The 18,241-nt window shown below is 43.4% G+C and overlaps 1 protein-coding gene across 1 annotated transcript in view; it reads right to left on the bottom strand.

Moving 5' to 3' along the window:
• The window catches only part of SGCA (sarcoglycan alpha), a 39,842-nt gene extending 22,622 nt beyond the window's left edge, over positions 1-17,220 (bottom strand). The window contains exons 1-5 of the mRNA XM_081933282.1: positions 17,169-17,220; positions 10,875-11,009; positions 8,350-8,507; positions 5,868-5,940; positions 5,396-5,594 (exon numbers count right to left, since the gene is read on the bottom strand). Coding sequence (XP_081789408.1) covers positions 5,396-5,594; positions 5,868-5,940; positions 8,350-8,507; positions 10,875-11,009; positions 17,169-17,208 — 605 coding nt within the window. The 5' untranslated portion in view covers positions 17,209-17,220. The remainder of the gene's footprint in view (positions 1-5,395; positions 5,595-5,867; positions 5,941-8,349; positions 8,508-10,874; positions 11,010-17,168) is intronic.
• Between the last annotated feature and the right edge of the window lie 1,021 nt (positions 17,221-18,241).

Consider the following 18,241-nt stretch of genomic DNA (forward strand, 5'->3'; position numbering starts at 1 on the left):
AGTGCTATCTTGACCTTGGCAGGCTGGATTGCTGCCAAGGTTGAACCTGTATGTAAATAAACATCTTGAAGAGACTTTGTGTTGGAGTGACTTGGTATACAAGAGTGGGGATCAGAACAGATTGATTCCTGCCCCAAACGAAGCTCCATTGAGCACCCACAGGCTGAGAATGCCCAGTTGGCTCAACAGATTGCTTTGCTGGCTGGTCAGGTCTCTCAGCTCCAGGGGCTTGCTAACCCTCCCCAGCCAAGGAGGAAATGCCCAGTGGCTACACCAGACAAGTTCGATGGCAAACAAGTGATGTTTGCAGCGTTCTTGGGACAATGCCAGCTGTTTATCAGCTTGAGAGCGGAGGACTTTCCCACCGACTGGACGAAGGTGGGATTTATTATCAGCTTGCTCTCAGGCACAGCAGCTCGGTGGGCCATTCCGTTGCTCTCGCAGCCAAACCCTCTGTTGGATGATCTCTAGGGTTTTTGTAACCATCTCAGGCTGATGTTTGAGGATCCCATTAAGGGGGAAACAGCCACCAGACTACTCAAGTCGCTGCAGCAGGGTCGTGGCTCCTTGCAGGATTATGTCAGCAAATTTCAGCTGCTTAGTCAGGACTCAGCCTGGAATGAGCCTGCCCTCATGGACACTTTTCAGGACAGGCTGTCAGATGACCTGCAGGATGAGCTGGTGAGGGTGGACAGGCCACTGACGTTCGACGCGTTGGTCCACTTGTGCCTCCGGATAGACGTCCGGCTGCAGAGGCGGAGGCCTCGCCGCATGTCCCAGGAGACCAGTAGGGTGCCGGTCCCTCAAGAGACTGCAGTTGCACGGGAGGAGCCCATGGAGTTGGGTGCCGCCAAACCCCGCTTGTTGCGCACGGAGATGGACAGACAGCGTGCAGGGGGGTTGTGTTTCTACTGTGGGGATCTTGGACACTTGGCTTTGGTTTGCCCCCAAAAGGGTAGGGGGGCTGTGCAGACTGTGGCCTCCCCTCAGCAACGGTTTGGGAAATGGGCGGGGCCCAATCTGAGGGAGTCCTTAGGTCTGGCGCAAGCCGAAACCGAGGTGGAGGGGCCTCCACGGCACATGATTTTAGCAGCGCACATTCTCTTGTCGGGTAGTCCGCATGGAATTCCGGCCCATGCCTTGGTCAATTCCGGGACTACCACGAACTTTATGGATGCGGGGTTTGCGAAAAAATACAACTTCCCTCTGTGTCCGGTGGACCCACCAATGCGTGTTGAGACCATTGACAGCCAGGTGCTTCTGTCTGGGCCTATCAATGCAGCCACGCAGCCTTTGCGCCTGATCCTCGGGGAGCATGAGGAGGCCATCCAATTTTACGTGACTTCAGGCCTGCATTTCCCCGTGGTGTTGGGCTTGGTTTGGCTGCAGGCGCACGACCCTCAGATCTACTGGTCACAGAACGGGATCTCGTTCCCATCCCTGCAATGCGTCGACCACACCCGGCAGGTCTGTGCAGCCCAGGTACCCAGCTCGCCCAAGGTGACCGTGCCGCCGGATTTAGCGGAGTTCGCAGATGTCTTCAGCGAACAGGAAGTAGATCAACTGCTGCCGCACCGGCCTTATGACTGTCCCATTGACCTGGTACCCGATGCGAAACTCCCGACGGGTTGTCTGTACTCCATGTCTGAGCCGGAGTTGGCCGCATTGTGGGACTTTCTTGACAAGAACCTCGCCTGGGGGTTTATCCGACCTTCGTCTTCGCCCTTGTCTGCCCCAGTTTTGTTCGTGAAAAAGAAGACCGGGGATCTGAGACTCTGTTGCGATTACCGGCGCCTGAATGCCATCACGGTATGTAACCGTTACCCGCTGCCCCTGATTCTTGAGTTGTTGGAGCGGCTCCGGGAGGAAACGGTGTTCACAAAACTGGACTGTCGTGGGTCTTACAACCCGGTTCGAGTCAGGGTGGGGGATGAATGGAAGACAGCCTTTGGCACCCGGTACAGACATTTTGAGTACATGGTCATGCCGTTCGGGTTGACCAATGCCCCGGCAGTCTTCCAACACTTCATGAATGACATCTTCCGGGACCTTTTGGATCAGTTTGTCGTCATTTATCTGGACGACATCTTGATCTACTCGCGTCTGGTCTTGCAGCAACTCCGAGAACATCATTTATTTGCCAAGCTGGAGAAGTGTCAGTTCTGGCAGACTACCATCGAGTTCCTGGGGCACCGTATCTCCCCTGAAGAAATTGCGATGGAGCCGGGCAAGGTGGAGGCGTTACGTAGTTGGCAACCTCCTCGACGGATGAAAGACATTCAAAGACTCCTCGGGTTTGCCAACTATTACCAGACCTTCATCCCCAGCTTTGCTTTCTTGACCGCACCCCTCCCTCGGCTCCTGCAAAAGAAAGTGCCGTTTCGCTGGGGCCCCACTGAGCAACAGGCGTTCGTGGCCCTGAAGCGTGCTTTTACGAGGGAGCCGATCCTGAAGCACCCTGATCCCCATCGTCCATTTGTCGTGGAGGTGGATCCGTCTGACATTGCGGTGGGTGCGGTGTTACTGCAGGCTCACGCCCCTGATGGTACCCTTTTCCCTTGTGCTTACTACTCTCGGAAACTCAATCCTTCCGAGCACAATTACACCATCTGGGAGAAGGAGTTGTTGGCTATCAAGGTGGCGTTCGAGGCCTGGAGGCATCACCTGGAGGGGGCCAGGCATCAGGTCGAGGTCCGGACGGATCATCGGAATTTGAAGTTTTTGACGACAGCATGTAAGCTGAACCAACGCCAAATCTGGTGGTCTCTGTTCTTTGCCCGGTTCAATTTCAAGGTAACGTACATCCCCAGTGCGTTGAATCAAAGGGCGGATGCCCTGTCTAGGAAACCAGGGTACTCTGACTCTGCAGACTCACTTCCACCCCAGACGGTTCTACCTGTCGAGTCCTTCGCTGCAGTTCAGGAACCCGTGGATTTACGGTCTCTGATACAGGATGCGCAGTGGAACGATGAGTGTGTGGAACAACGGCGGGCTGAGGTAGGGCCGACATCCCCGTGGACCTTTGACGAGAATCTTTTGAGGTATTGGGACTGGCTCTATGTGCCTGCAGGGCCCCTCCGTGGATTGGCTCTCTCCCAGTGTCATGACACTCCAGCAGCAGGACATTTTGGCCTTTTCAAAACATTGCACTTGGTCTCCCGTACTTTCTGGTGGCCCCGCTTGCAACATGACGTGCAGACGTATGTCACGTTGTGTGTGCAGTGTCGACAGGCCAAATCAGCAACGGGAGCTCCTCCAGGCTTGTTGCAGCCATTGCCAACCCCAGACAGACCCTGAGGGGCTGTTTCCATGGACTTCTTGACGGAACTGCCTCCGTCGCCAGGTTTTACCACGGTCCTTGTGGTGGTGGACATGCTCACCAAGATGGCGCATTTCATCCCCTGTCGGAGATTGCCGACAGCCCGCGGCACTGCCCGCATGTTCATCCAGCACGTGTTCCGGCTGCACAGCCTACCTGACCGGGTCATCTCAGATCGTGGGACACAATTCACGGCCCAGTTCTGGAAAGGGTTGATGGCCGCTCTAGACGTCCAGGTTTGTTTATCCTCGGCGCACCATCCCGAAACCGATGGGGGGACGGAGAAGGTGATTGGGATTCTGGAACAATATCTGCGCTGCTTCGTGAACCAGCAGCAGAACAATTGGGCAGAGTACTTGGCCGTGGCGGAGTTCGCATTTAACAACTCGCAGCACACCTCCACACGGACGACGCCTTTCATGGCGAATGTCGGGTACCACCCTCACTTTTTCCCACTCACCCCAGTGGACTCTCCAGTCCCCGCAGCGCAGGACTTCCTCTCTGAGCTCCAGGCGGTCCACCAAATGGTGCGCCGCTATCTGAATCAGGCTAAGGAAGATTACAAGCGGGTAGTGGATAAGTCCCGACATGCGGTGCCAGAATTGGCTGTGGGAGATCGCGTGTGGCTGTCCACATGGCATCTTCCGTCCCACCGGCCCACGAAGAAATTGGACCACCGGTATCTTGGGCCGTTCCCCGTGGAGGTCATTATCAACCCGGTGGCCTATCACCTGACCCTCCCACGCTCGATGCGAGTGCACCCGGTGTTCCATCGCTCGCTCCTGGTCCCTGAATGGTTGGCTTGTCCTCTCCGACGTCCCTCTTCTCCCCGGCCGTCTTCGCGGGAGATGGACACACAGCCACCGCACAAAGTGACCCGGATCCGTGACTCAAGATGGCTCAAGGGACGGTTCCAGTATTTGGTCGACTGGACGGAGGAGGGGGCGGACACGGGAACCTGGACCAATGTGACGGCTGTGCATGCCCCTGCTCTGGTGCGAGCGTATCATGCGCAATTTCCCTCGCGGCCGCATCCCAAGCGTCAGACCCGGGGGAAGGGCCCTGCGGTGAGGGATAGTGTTGTGGCCCAGCAGGAGCCATTGGAGTTGCCACCAGACTCAGACAGTGAGGGTCCCTATGAGTCGGCTCAGGAGGATGTGGAGGACCCTGGACAGGGTTCCAACTCTGAGCAGGGCACAGAGAGGCTGGTTGGCCACCAGGAGGCATGGAGCAGTGGTGAAAGCCAAAGGAAGGGGGCTCCTGATGTCATGCCTTGGAGCAGTGGGGAGGAGTCACGGGACAGTGAGTCAGACATCAGCAGTGAGTTATTAGATGCTCGTTATTGGCGTGCTACCCGTAAGGAGCAATTGAGCAGTTACAGAAGGTAATTGCTCTCAGCTGCTGATAATTAGACTCCTCTCCAGACTATAAAGGGGCTGCTTGTGGACACGCCCTTTGCAGGAATCAACTGATCATTAGAGTTGGAGACGCTCTCAGATCTGTGTCGTACCTTGGCAGACTGGATTGCTGCCAAACTGTTTACCTGGATTGCTGCCAATCTGTTCCCTGGACCTCGGCAGGCTGGAGTGCTGCCAAGGTGGTTATCTGGATCTTGGTAGCTGGATTGCTGCCAAAGGGTTCACTGTAGCTGGATTGCTGCCCAAAGTGCTATCTTGACCTTGGCAGGCTGGATTGCTGCCAAGGTTGAACCTGTATGTAAATAAACATCTTGAAGAGACTTTGTGTTGGAGTGACTTGGTATACGAGAGGGGGGGGGGTCAGAACACTCAACTATATTTAATAATTTACCACCTCAATGATTAGAATTCAATGGCAAATTTTAGAGGCGCTCCAGAGGCTAAACCCAAGGTTTTTGAGAGAGAGCATATAGATGGCCCTGATGCTGTAAACTCTTGCTGGAAAACATAGATAAAAATCTACAAAATGAAGTAAATTAAGTCCTTCCAATCAAAGATCTTAATTCTGCTATAATCTTACCTCGGTTTCTTGAGCAATTGACACTCAAAATTTTAGCAACTGTGCTTTGATTGTCATTTCCAGGGTCACGTTTCTTACCCTTCTTTCCTGTTTTCAATTGGCAAAGGTACACGGCCCCCCCGGTCTAAGGCTGAGGTAATATTAATGACAGTCAAGCCTTCTTGCTCCCACATTCTATCTACAGCTTCTTGGAAAAGGTCTTGGGCTTCTTTTGGAAGCATTTCCTCAACATCCCAGTTCTTCACAAGGAAGTCAGCTTGGTACAGCGTATCTCCATCTTTAGGTAAAGGACAGAAAAATGGGAGATGGGGAAAGGCAAGTGAGAACTACCCATTGCTGAGGGATTCACGGCATGCTGCTTAAGAAAAAGTTTGAACGTTGCCCGTTTAAGCAAGAAAACAACCTGCCTTCTTTCAAAGAGACATTAATATTGTAATGTTAACTAAGGGATTTTTCATAACTCAAAGCTAGAAGTTAGAAGCCAAGTTAATCAAAGATCACATCTATGTTAAAGCTATCAGATATTTTTTATTACACGTGAACCATTTACCTGGAGATAATGAAATGCGTATTTCCATTGTTTGCCTTACAGTCTCAAATGTATATCTGTTATAGGCCATCACCTACAATAGAGAAGCAACAGGTACACGGTTATTGTATGGGTGTTAGTTCTCTCTCTTTTTGTATATCTATTTATCTATTGCCTGAAAAGAAAGAAAAATTTTACTCCCAGTGGTGACATTCAAATTATTTTACTACCAGTTCTGTGGGTGTGGCAGGGGAAGGATACTGCAAAATCCCCATTCCCTCCCCACTCCTGGGGGAAGGATTCTGCCAAATCTCCATTCCCACATCACTCTGGAGCCAGCCAGAGATGGTATTTGCTGTATCTCTGAACTACTCAGAATTTCCGCTACTGCCTCTCTAGAACATGTCAGAACCTGCTGAATTTTTCCCTTACTTCCTCCTCATTTTCTAAAAAATACAGTTACTTAAGCCAAATAATTGTCTCAGAACACAAATGCCGGAAGGCAAATCTTTCTTCCATCGATTTGGAAATCTGAGATGAGGCTTTGCAGTATAGCAAACATTTCAGAATCAGAAAGCCAAACCTTACAATGTTTACAACCAAGAAGGTTAGATTCTCACATCTTATTAACCAGATTTATTAAAAAGAAAAAAAAATAGGTTACCAAATCTTGAAAACAGGTATACAGGTAATCCTCAAATTGCAATAGTTCATTTAGTGAGCATTTGAACTTACAGCAACACTGAAAAAAGGTGACATGACTATTTTTCACACAAATTCATATGCTTAGCAACCAGCGGTGGGCTGCTGCCAGTTCGGACCAGTTCAAGTGGACCGGTAGTTGCGACCTGCAGCCCTCCCCCCCCAGGCACAATCCCATCCTATATCACTGGTTTTTTGACATTGCACACATGTGCAGAAGGCTTGTGCGAGAAAATTACCATGGTTTTTGATGCCACATGGATCCACAGAAGGCGCACACTCAAATTTCTGGTGCTGGACGAAGAGGTTATTACAGTGTTTGACCCCCCCCCACCTCTGTTGGCGACTGACTCATATTTATGGTGGTCACAGTGCCCCAGGGTCATGTGACCACCTTGTGCAACCTTCTGTCAAGCAGAGTCAATGGGGAAGCTCAATGCATGTAACAACCGTGTTACTAACTTAACAACTGCAGTGATTCACTTCACCACTTTGGCAAGAAAGATTGTAAAATCTGACAAAACTTACTTAACAACTGTTTTGCTTAGCAATAAAATTATGGGCTTAATTGTGGTTGAGGACTCCTTGTATATATGCATTGGCATGATTTTCATCAGTAACCTCATTAAGACAGGTATTTTTTGATTTTGCTGGTTGCCTCTGAAATAGCTGGAGGGTAACTATTTACCTCCCTGATATGGAAGGCATATGTAGCTGTTTTAGCCTTGTGATAGTTTGGAAACTATCATTCTCTTTCCAGATTCAGAGAAGTCCATTACACAGAAATATCCCTGTATTATAACTGATGGTTGAGAGAACATTTGATGCAGTGGTCAAGGAATCAGGCTAGAAAACAGGAAGCTATGCATATTAGGCGTGAAGCCAGATGGAAGATCTTATCTGGTTTGGTTCTGCAACCCAACCAGACAGACACAGACTTCAGAGGACAAATAGAACTGCAGGAAAAAACAATTACTGCCATCCTGCCTTCCACTGAGGACCTGTACACTTCACAAGTCAAAAAGAGGGCTGTGAAAATATTTACAGACCCGTCACATTCTGGACAGAAATGGTTTTACCTCCTACCCTCAAAAGGATTGTATAGAGCATTGCACACCAGGACAACTAGACACAAGAACAGTTTTTTCCTGAACACCATCACTCTGCTAAAAGAATAATTCCCTCAACACTGTCAAACTATTTACTAAGTCTGCATTACTATTACTATTAATCTTCTCAGCGTTCCTATCAGCCATCTCATGACTGTATGACTGTAACTTTGTTGCTTGTTTCCTTATAATTTATATTGATTGTTTCCTAATATGATTTGCTTGCTTATTTGTATCCTGTGACTATCATTTATTGTATGTTATGATTTGTGACGAAGATATCTTTTCTTTTATGTACACTGAGAGCTTATGTACCAAAGACAAATTCCTTGTGTGTCCAATCACACTAGGCCAATAAAGAATTCTATTCTATTCTATTGAGTCAATCACTCTTTCTCAGCCCTATGAAGCAGGTAATGGTATAACACTTTTGAAATTGAAACCTTTGTGATTTCCGTCCTAGTGGTGCCCAACCCCAGCTCCATTGAGCTTCCAAGCCCAGACACATTCAACCAAATACACCTGCTGAAGCTTAAGATAAACTGGATTATGGCCCCCAAAACCTTTCGCAGAATGCAGTTATAAAGTTTTTAAGCCTCTGCTATAAAAGGTAATAACATGCAATGTTGAGAAAGCTTCACTTGAGACGCAGGCAAACAAATATAACATTCTGAAAAGCAGACACACGAAACCTCAATGGTCTGTTTGCCGATGTCCTTTTCTGTGGGAGATCCATAAAGGTATCCTGTGTCAAAAGGGGTACGTTGAATGTAGCGTATCCAGCGAGGCAGATCAGGGTGATGCAGAAGATTAGCATGGAAAGTGATGGGAGGGTCAAACGGAGGTTCTTCTGAAATATTTTAAATGCAGTCTAAGTTAAATGTGGTTTTCTCCCACAATAAAGGAGATGCTATTGTGAAGTCCCAAACTCAAATGATACAATACTTGTAAAAAATGAAGATTTGTTTTTTCACCTAAACAATTTTAATTTAAAATGGGCAGAATTTTCTTTAAAAGGCTAATATTATGGTACTAGCAGCAGACTCCATTAACAACTAACTACATAATTGTTTTTTTTTTAATCTCCACAATCCCCATACCAGACACACTAACAATAGCCAAGTCTCCTACAACTGACCCCATTCCATTGGGCCCTCCACCGCTGGAGATTACAGAAAATGATGTGCAAGGTCTAGTTTTCAGGCGAAAGCCAGGAAAACCAAGCCCAGACAACTCCTTCTTGCTTAAAAGCTTGTCCTGGCCCCCATCTTCACCTGCATCTTTAATAAGTCACTAGAGATTTGCTATGTTCTTTCTTGTTTCAAATGCTCTACTATCATCCCAGTGCCAAACAAACCCTCCATTAAGCAACTGAATGATTTCAGACTGGTTGCTTTAACATCTGTAGTTATGAAAATCTTTGAAATGTTAGTGCTGGCCCACCTGAAAACCATCATGGATCCACTGTTAGCCTCCCTACACAGATGCTGCTGTTAATATGGCTCTGCACTACATCCTACAGCATCTTGAATTTCCAAAGACCTATGCAAGGGTCCTCTTTGTAGGCTTCAGCTCAGCATTTAATACCATAATTCCAGATATTCTTCTAACTAAACTAAATCAGCTAGCTGTACCTGATCACACTTGTAAACCATATGCTTCATAACAAACAGAAAGCAGCAGGTGAGGCTAGGTAAAATTACATCAGATACCCAGGGGTATTTTTATGTACACTGAGCGCTTATGCACCGAAGACAAATTCCTTGTGTGTTCAATCACACTTGTCCCATAAAGAATTCTATAAATACAGTAAAATCTGTTTTTTTCAGAATCAAGAATAGGACTAGGATTATTAAGACAACATTAGTAGAATGCTTTCCCCCCCTTCTATTATCAGTCATGGCAAGGGGTGTGTGTCCTAGAATGACTGGCAGAAAACAGAAGACATTACATTTTCAATAGGCTACACATTTTTGGAAATTTCATCAAAACATTCTTTTATTTTGCATTAATCTAAGGACACAAAGTATTATCCTGCTTTTTACAACAAAGCTCTAAATTCTTTTTTTTTCAGATTTTGCAACTTTTAAGTTGTGCAAACATTAACTTTGAGAATTCCCTAGAAAGTATACTGAGAATTCACACAACTTAAAGTTGCCAAGTTTCAGAAACATTGCTTTAAATCATGCAGACCCTCTGCATCTCATTATAACTGAGATTCTACTGCTAAAATCTGGCAGCAAAATGGCTGCTTAGTAGGCTGGTTTTTCAGAGTTTTTTTTTTAAACAGTATAGTAGGCAAACTATTCTCATTCTACTTTTAAAACCAGACATCCCAAAATTAAATCAGACATCCCAAAATTACTTCACCAAAATTCTGCTATTTTGCCATCAAATATTTGCTGCTTTGGAGCTTTCTTTTTTTAGGGGTAAGTGGTAACTTTAAAGATCAAAACAAAAGCAATTTGTCCCAGGCATTCCAGTGACATTCTGTTATCAATTTAAGATTAAGAAATTGAATTATATTAAATATACAACTCAAGGAATCTTACATTCATTAACATTTCAAAAACTATATTTAATACTGATGTAATTGTTTCCTTATTATGTAAGTCATAGTGTTAACAATTTCTAGTTAGTATAGTATAAATACCACTTTTACCTTGATAATATATAATTATTAGCAACCTATAATAAAATAATATCTCCAGGGCTCCTTACTTTCAGTAGACTGAGCTGCAGCAAAACTTACAGTCCTCAACTTACAACTATAGCTGAGCCCAAAATTTGAGAGAGAAAAAATATAGTTTCTGACCCCTCAACAGTTACCCTTTTCTGGTTTGAGCTCCAGGAAAAACAAGACCTTAGAAACAATGAGAATGGCTCAGTTCAGACGGCAGTAAAAGTTCTGTCCCATTGCAACCAGCTTTGTAATTTGGTCACATTAGGAACAGCTGGGTAGCAACTGATGCTCTTATCTTGCAGGCAGGCAGGAAGAAGGCAATATAGAAGATTAGATGGGTTTTACTTGTGTGTATGCATGGGAGTGAGAGAGAAAGAGGTATTTTGGTAGATAGGAGGGTAAATAGGCAGATGACAGAAGGTGTATGCATGCATGTGCATGAATGATAGCAACAATAATAATGATAAATGTATGGCAAAGCTCACAAAGGGGCAGAAATAAAGCAAAACAAAAGAGCATGTTTGAATTGCTTACCATTGTCCTCCATGGAGAAGGGGAAAGTATCCTTAAAGTCCTCTCTGTCCAGCTCATGGATGAAAATTACTCCAACCACTGCATGGAGATTGAGAATAGGAAGACTGGCTGCTAAACCCCCAATGAAAATAACTCCTAGGAGCAAGTAGAGAAAGTAGCAGTTTAGAAACAAAATCTCTTTTGGTACAAATACAATATTTATTTTATCTCCAGGGCTCCTTACTTTCAGTAGACTGAGCTTCAGCAAAACTTTCAGTCCTCAACTTACAACTACAGCTGAGCCCAAAATTTCCATTGGTAAGCAAGACAGTAGTTAAGTGAATTTAAGACCTTTCTTGGCATAATTGCTAAGTGAATCACTGCAGCTGTTAATTTAGTAACATGACTGTTAAGTGAATCTGGCTTCTCCATTGACCTTGCTTGTCAGAAGGTCACAAAAAGTGATGACATGACCCTGGAATATTGCAAACCATCAGAAATATGAGTCAGCTGCCAAGCATATGAATTTTGATCACATGACCTTGGAGAGGCTGCAATGGTTGTGTGAAAAATGGTCTTACTTTTTTCAATGTCATTTTAACTTCAAACAGTCACTAAATGAAAAGGACCATCTGTATATCCAGCTGAAGCAAGATTTTTGCACATCTGGAAAAAAACTGCACATTTGTACTCCGGCAAAAAATGAAACAAAAATTTGAAATCATGTGGCCTGGAAATAGATTAAACTGTAACACAGAATGTGCTTTAAATACAGATAATACATAAAATTTCCTTGGGTTTAATTCCTTTTAAATTGCATTAAGCCATTTTCATTGTAATGATGATGTTCTTCTAGTGATTTTTTTTTACTTAATAGATTTCTGTAGGTTATTTAAAGGCTCCATTAGTTGGTTTTCTCATCGATTTAACTTTTTGGATAATTACAGTTACAAAATCACACTATAAAATATTATTATAATGTAAGCAGGATTGGAAATGCAAACTTTAAATGAAATTTTGCACTTATTTATTTATTTATTTAGCATATAACATGAAATATATGCAATAGTAGCAATAGTAAGGATATACAGAAGGAACCCATAATAATATGATATTATTATATGACAACCTATATGATATGATAGGTTGTAACACAAACACAAATACATATATATCCCTCCCATATTTGGGCATACCAGGGGTTGTAACACAAATACATACATATACATATATATATATTGGAGATGTGTGACCAATTTGTAAGGCATAAGAAATTCAAGAAGTCGTATATTAAGTTATAAACTGTATTTTAAAATTTGTTAGTTCGTGTAAATAAAAAAATGTTCTTCATGTTAATTTCTAGGCCATTTTTCCAATTACGTGTGGTATTTATTAATTGGAGAAAGTCTCTTCCCTCCTTGTAAGACACCAGCTAGTCACTATGTGAAGCAGTGTATGCTGGACAGTTCCATTGTCACATTCAGGGAAGGATACTCTGCCCCATTTAAACAGAGTTATTCATACCACGTAAGGTATGAATTTGATTCAAATTTTTCCAGTATTAAGGGGTAGTATCAAAACTAGCTATATTTTTCTGGGGTCTCAGAGGATTTTGGATTCTGGTTGTAATAAAATTTGATAAATATTTATTCAGAGAAATTGAGATGAAGATTTGTAATATTAGTGCACAGAGATATTGATGCTTCCTTTTAAAGGAATTCTGAGAATTGAAGTCTACACATCTTAATATTACCCAGACTGAGAAACACTGGTACAGATTAAATCTGTGTTTAATACTGTTTCAGACGGAATGGGAAAGCTTCCCAATCTTGTCATAGGTCTTCATATGCATTTTGGGTTGACTTCTTTAATTGTGATTCCAATTTGTTTTGGATTGGATGAGAAATCTTGGTACTAAACAGAATATAAATATTTCTATTGATTTATCTGTTCCTAACTTAGTTTTTCAGGCTTTCAATGGATCCCCCATCACCATTGTAATTGACTTTATTCAGTTTGCTGCTGGCTGCCCTCTTCTTCCTTCCACCTTTCCCTGTATCTTCTCCACAGAGCTAGGTCATTGCATAATGTGTCAGAAGTATAATAATTTTAATTTGGTAATTTGTTCCTTGAGTGAGAACTTTTGATTTATTTGATGATCTATTTGTTTGGTTTTACAGCTGTCTATGGAATTCTCAGTAATCTTCGAAGTTCAAAGGAGTCAATATTTTTTCCATCCTGCTTCTTCAAAGTACAATAGTCATTGTTTTTTTGTAAATAAGTTAAGAGTTTATATATTAAAACCAGTGGTGGGATTCCAATAATTTAACAACCGGTTCTCTGCCCTAATGAGTGGCTGGGTGGACATAGCCATGGTGGGCGTGGCTAGAGGATGTGACATGCAGCACTTGGCTTCCTGCAAAAACGGGCCATTTTGGGCCTATAGCAGGCAGGGCTGGATTTTCCTATAGGCTAACTAGGCTTCAGCCTAGGGCCTCAAGATCAAGAGGGGCCTTTTATTTTTATTTATTATCCGTGCCACATTTTTTATAAAGGTTAGTACCAATTACAACGTGTTTCATTTAATATATTGATATATATCACAGTAATGATGTATTTTATTATCTCTCATGTAATTTACAAACTTAAAAATGGGAGGTGAAAGGGCCCCATAAGTGGAATAGCCTAGGGCCTCTTTTCATCTAAATCCGGCCCTGATAGCAGGCCTCCCTGCAAGCTCTTGGGAGCAAAAACCGGCTGCAGGGGAGTGTATCACACTCCTCCCCGCACCCCTTTTTGGGCCTAATAGGCCTCCCTGCACTTACCTGGGAGCCAAAACAGGGCATGGGGGGGGGGGGACTCCTGGAAGGGGCAGGGCAGAAAGGGGCAGGACCAGCCAGCAATTTAACTGGTTCACCCAAACTCGCTCGAACCGGCTGAATGGCACCACTGATTGAAATCCAACTTCTATATGTGCAGAAGTCCAACCAAACTGAATTTCTCTCTCTTTTTTTTTACTTTATGTGCTTCCAATCACTAGTTTTGATGGAGAGATGATGTTCTATCTGCTCTCAAGCTTCAATTTTCTTGTTGTGGTTGTTGTGATATTTAAACAATGTTAATGTTTCAGACTTTTCTCACCTCTGCTTGATTTATTTCCAGACAGGATTAGATCTTTTTACCTTAGAATATATTATTTTCTCACATCGAAAAGATTCAAGAAGTTCCTGATACGGATATCTTAACATCTATTGAGTAAGAAGTTCCTTTTCCCATTCTCTGAATATCTTGTGTACACCAGTAAGGCCCCTGGCGCCCCCAAGAGGACAGATGAAAATATTATTTCTTCTTCTTTGAATCTTCCCAGCAGAATTCCTTCAATTCTTTATAATTTCCTCATTCCCATTCATTAATAGAGATCCATATTGATCTCATGGGATGCTATCAGAAGAAGGAGAATGTCAGAAGGAGGAGAATAGATCAGGAAGTGTATCATAGCCAAATCAGAAATTTGACTCTGCTGGATTTAAAACCATCCCGGTCCCTATTCTTCCTGACTGAGCAGGAAATGTACAGAGAATCAAAAATGTCAAATTCCTCTCCTCTTGGTTCTAATGAAAGGGAAATTATCCAGGGGTAGGAGGAGGAATCACTCTTCATTGTTAGTGCAAGCAATGTAGGATTTTAAGTAAAGCAGTTCTTTTCTTACTGAGAGCTTACTGACACATAAAGATTTAATTTTGTGATATTTGGAACCTACTTTTAAATAGGTTTGGTGCTCTGTGTGTATGTGTGTGTGTGTGTCAAAAAAATTTAGAACCTTTTCTGTAGGGGTGGCCTGCTTTGTAGGAGTGGCCTGCCAGCCATGTGTCCGGGTTGGAGTAGCTTGCCGGCCATGTGACTGGGTGGGCGTGACCAACTTGTAAAATGTGGTAAAACTCACTTAACAACGTTCTTGCTTAGCAACCAAAATATTGGCTCAGAAATTCTGGCATTTGAAGCACGTCACTTAAAGCTGTCAAGTTACAAGACCCTTGCATCCTAACCCTTTAGGAAAAAAACCCAGGGGTGTTCCAACTTGACAGCCTTAAGACTTGTGGACTTCAACTCCCAGAATTCCTCCTCTCGCTCTTCATCTTGATGATTTGCGGACAGTGGGGCGGGTGGGGAAGGAAGCTGGAACCGGTTCTAAACAGCACTAGATTTGTGGAACCTCTTCTATAGAAGAGGTTAGAACTGGCAGGAACCCACCCCTGCTGTGTGTGTGTGTGTTTGTGTGTGTGTGTGTGTGTGTGTGTGTGCGCGCGCGCGTACGTAGGCACCTTTGTGGGAACCAATGCGATGTAGTCGTTCAGGTGCTGGATAGGGGAGAGTTAGACTACCTTTAAGCATAGACTTCCTTTAAGCCAGCTAGGTGACTTTTGAGACAGTGACTCTTTCTCAGATCTACTGTAAATTGGGAAGTTGAAAAAAAAAATCTATCAACTCATACTGCACCAGTACTATAAAATATATCCCACAACTTTCAATGAATCTTCATTCTGTGATAGATTGATTTGGATGATGCATAGACAGACAAGAATATGCACACATTTAGGTACGAATCCTAAAAATATGAAGACAATTTAAAGTAACATAAATCTGTTGATCTTTAAAGATGCCATGCATTTATTTTCCCCATTTTATTATGACAGAAAAGACCCCCAGGTTGGTGTAGTGGTCAAGTAGGGAAATTCAGTGTAATGAAACAGGGCAGGGAAGAACTTAACTACAAACACACATGTGCATATACACACTGCATAATCGTTGAGGGACCGATTACCTCTGCCTGCCCAGTAAGATCAGGAAAAGTGGATGCACTCCAGGACATTTTTAATCAAAATGTCATTTTGTGGGACCATGGAAGTTGTCTTCTTAGTCACAGCAACCTGTGTCTTTTTCCTGGTCCTGCAGCTGAGTTGTTGGTTGTTCCCCCCTCCCCCTCCCCCTCTTTCTCCCTCTCTGCAGTAGCTCAGTGGTTAAGACGCTGGGCCTATTGACTAGAAAGCCGACAGTCCAGATTCAAAACCCGAGCATCATATGTCCAAGTGAGCACCCATCCTTGACCCAGCTTCTGCCAAACTAGCAGTTCAGAAGCATTTAAGTGCAAGTACATAAATGGGTACCACTTTGGTAGGAAGGTAACATCGTGATGTCATGTTGGCCACTTGACCATGGAAATGTCTTCAGACAGCGCTGGCTTAATGATCTTGAAACCGAGATGAATACTGCCCCATATAGTCAGTAACAACTAAAGGAGTAAAATTCATAGGGGCATCTTTACTTTTTTTTTCTCACTCTTTTTAATAATTTTATGAAAGGGTTATAAAAGAAGATAAAAACTAATGCAAAACAATAATAAGTAAAGCAAGAAAAAAGAAAATTAAAAAAATTAAAGAAAATGTAAAAGTGGAAGAGAGTAAAAAATAGGAAAAAAAGATCTAGAAAGAAATGGTGTTTTATTTTCTTTACACCAGTTTTAAGTTATCTTCTTTCCATTTCATTGCCATTGCTTTTTAGTATGAGCCATGGAGAGTCGCTTGGGATGCAGTGGTGTCTAAACCTAAGCAAACAAATAAATAAACCTAAGCAAACAAATAAATAAATACTTGGATCAAGTTCAGATCTCCTACTCATTGCTAAAAATAAAACATCCAGAAATAATGGGTCCTGCTTTAAAAAAACAAAACCCTTGTTTCTATTTCTTTTTTTCTAGCAAAGATATTTTCCTGAATTTTGGCTCCATATCTTATTGAAATATTTTTTCCTATTTTGACCAGAGCGCTATATAACTCAAAAGCACTTTACACCCATTGGATTTTGGGGCCCCTAATAAATGCCACCACTCATGCTATGTTCCTCTATTTTCTTCAGCAAACAGGGAACCAACCACCTCTGCTCCAAACCACAAAAGGAACTGCAGCTCACTAAAATTAGAAGGTGCCTGATAGAGGCCGTGGGAAAGCAGATAAAACATGATCTCCATGAAATTTTGACAATGTGTACAATTCCTGAGAAATTGGGAAGGTACAAAAGACAAGAAAATATGTGAATTTTCTCGAGTGTTATTCAGCAAGTTTGAAACAACTTTCATGGTAGCTTCCTTCTCCAATCTTTGCTTATGGCTTCTTGAAGCCTTATAAACAGCCCCTGTGCAAAGCTGCACTTTCACAAAGAAGGACAGAGTTGAGCCATACAGAGAACGCACAAGCACACCCAGGGTGCTGCACATTTCTATACCCCCCATATACAGAAGAAAACTAGGAACAAACTTGCCTGCGAGGAAACAGCTCCCAGTTAAGCACTGTCCTGCCATCTTGCAAGTGGAAAACTTTGATTGACAGAGGCAGGTTGGTGGGAAAGTGGGGGAGGCAGTGTGTGTGTATTGTCGCCAACAAAGATTAAGATAATGTATACCAACTGGGGGGCATGTTTTAGGCCCCATAACTGCCACAAGGAGGCAGCATCAACCTATTCCAGGAATAGATACACCATAGAGAAGCAGCTGGTCAAATTCTTAAGCATAAATGTGCTTGCATTTCAATAGCGTAGGTAAGATAATACAGAGAAGCAGTGCAGCATTCAGACAACATACATATTATGTTAGGACGTCTGCACAAGGTGCTAAATGTGGTTATGTTCATCAATGTTGGGGGTGGGGTAGGGTGGAGTAGGGGGCTTACTGTGCTGTGTAAAGTAATTCAAAATCTCAAGCCCAGAAAATGGGAAATTTAATAACCAAATAATACTATACAATGTAACCAAATAGTATTATTTCTGGGGGGGGGGGAGAAGAAGACTAGCCAAAGTCTCTGATAATAATACTAATAACATAGGGCACTAATTTTGGGAGAAACCCTCCTATACTATCACCTCTTAAAATACAAGACAAGATAGTATCAACAGTAGAGACCTTCAAGTTTCTAGGTTCTATCATATCTCAAGACCTAAAATGGATACCTAACATCAAAAACATCATCAATAAAGCACAGCAAAGAATGTTCTTTGTGCACCAACTCAGAAAGCTCAGATTGCCCAAGGAGCTGCTGATTCAGTTCTACAGAGGAATTATTGAGACTGTCATCTCTATAACTGTCTGGTTTGGATTTGCAAACAAAGAAGACTTCCATTGGCGAGATATCCAAGTCAGCTCGGGAGTTCATGGCTTCCATGATGGCTATGGACCTCAGTTAATTCAAGACTCCACCCATAATAGGGGACACACACTCGACCTGATTTTTGTCTCTGGGTAGTGGATGAATGATCTAGATTTAGGGAATATTTCTATTCAACCCTTGTCATGGTCTGATCATTTCCTCATCAGGCTTGACTTCCATACTGCTACCCCT

The sequence above is a fragment of the Natrix helvetica genome (genome assembly GCF_964273705.1).
Source record: "Natrix helvetica genome assembly, chromosome: Z".
Classification (NCBI taxonomy): Eukaryota; Metazoa; Chordata; class Lepidosauria; order Squamata; family Natricidae; genus Natrix; species Natrix helvetica.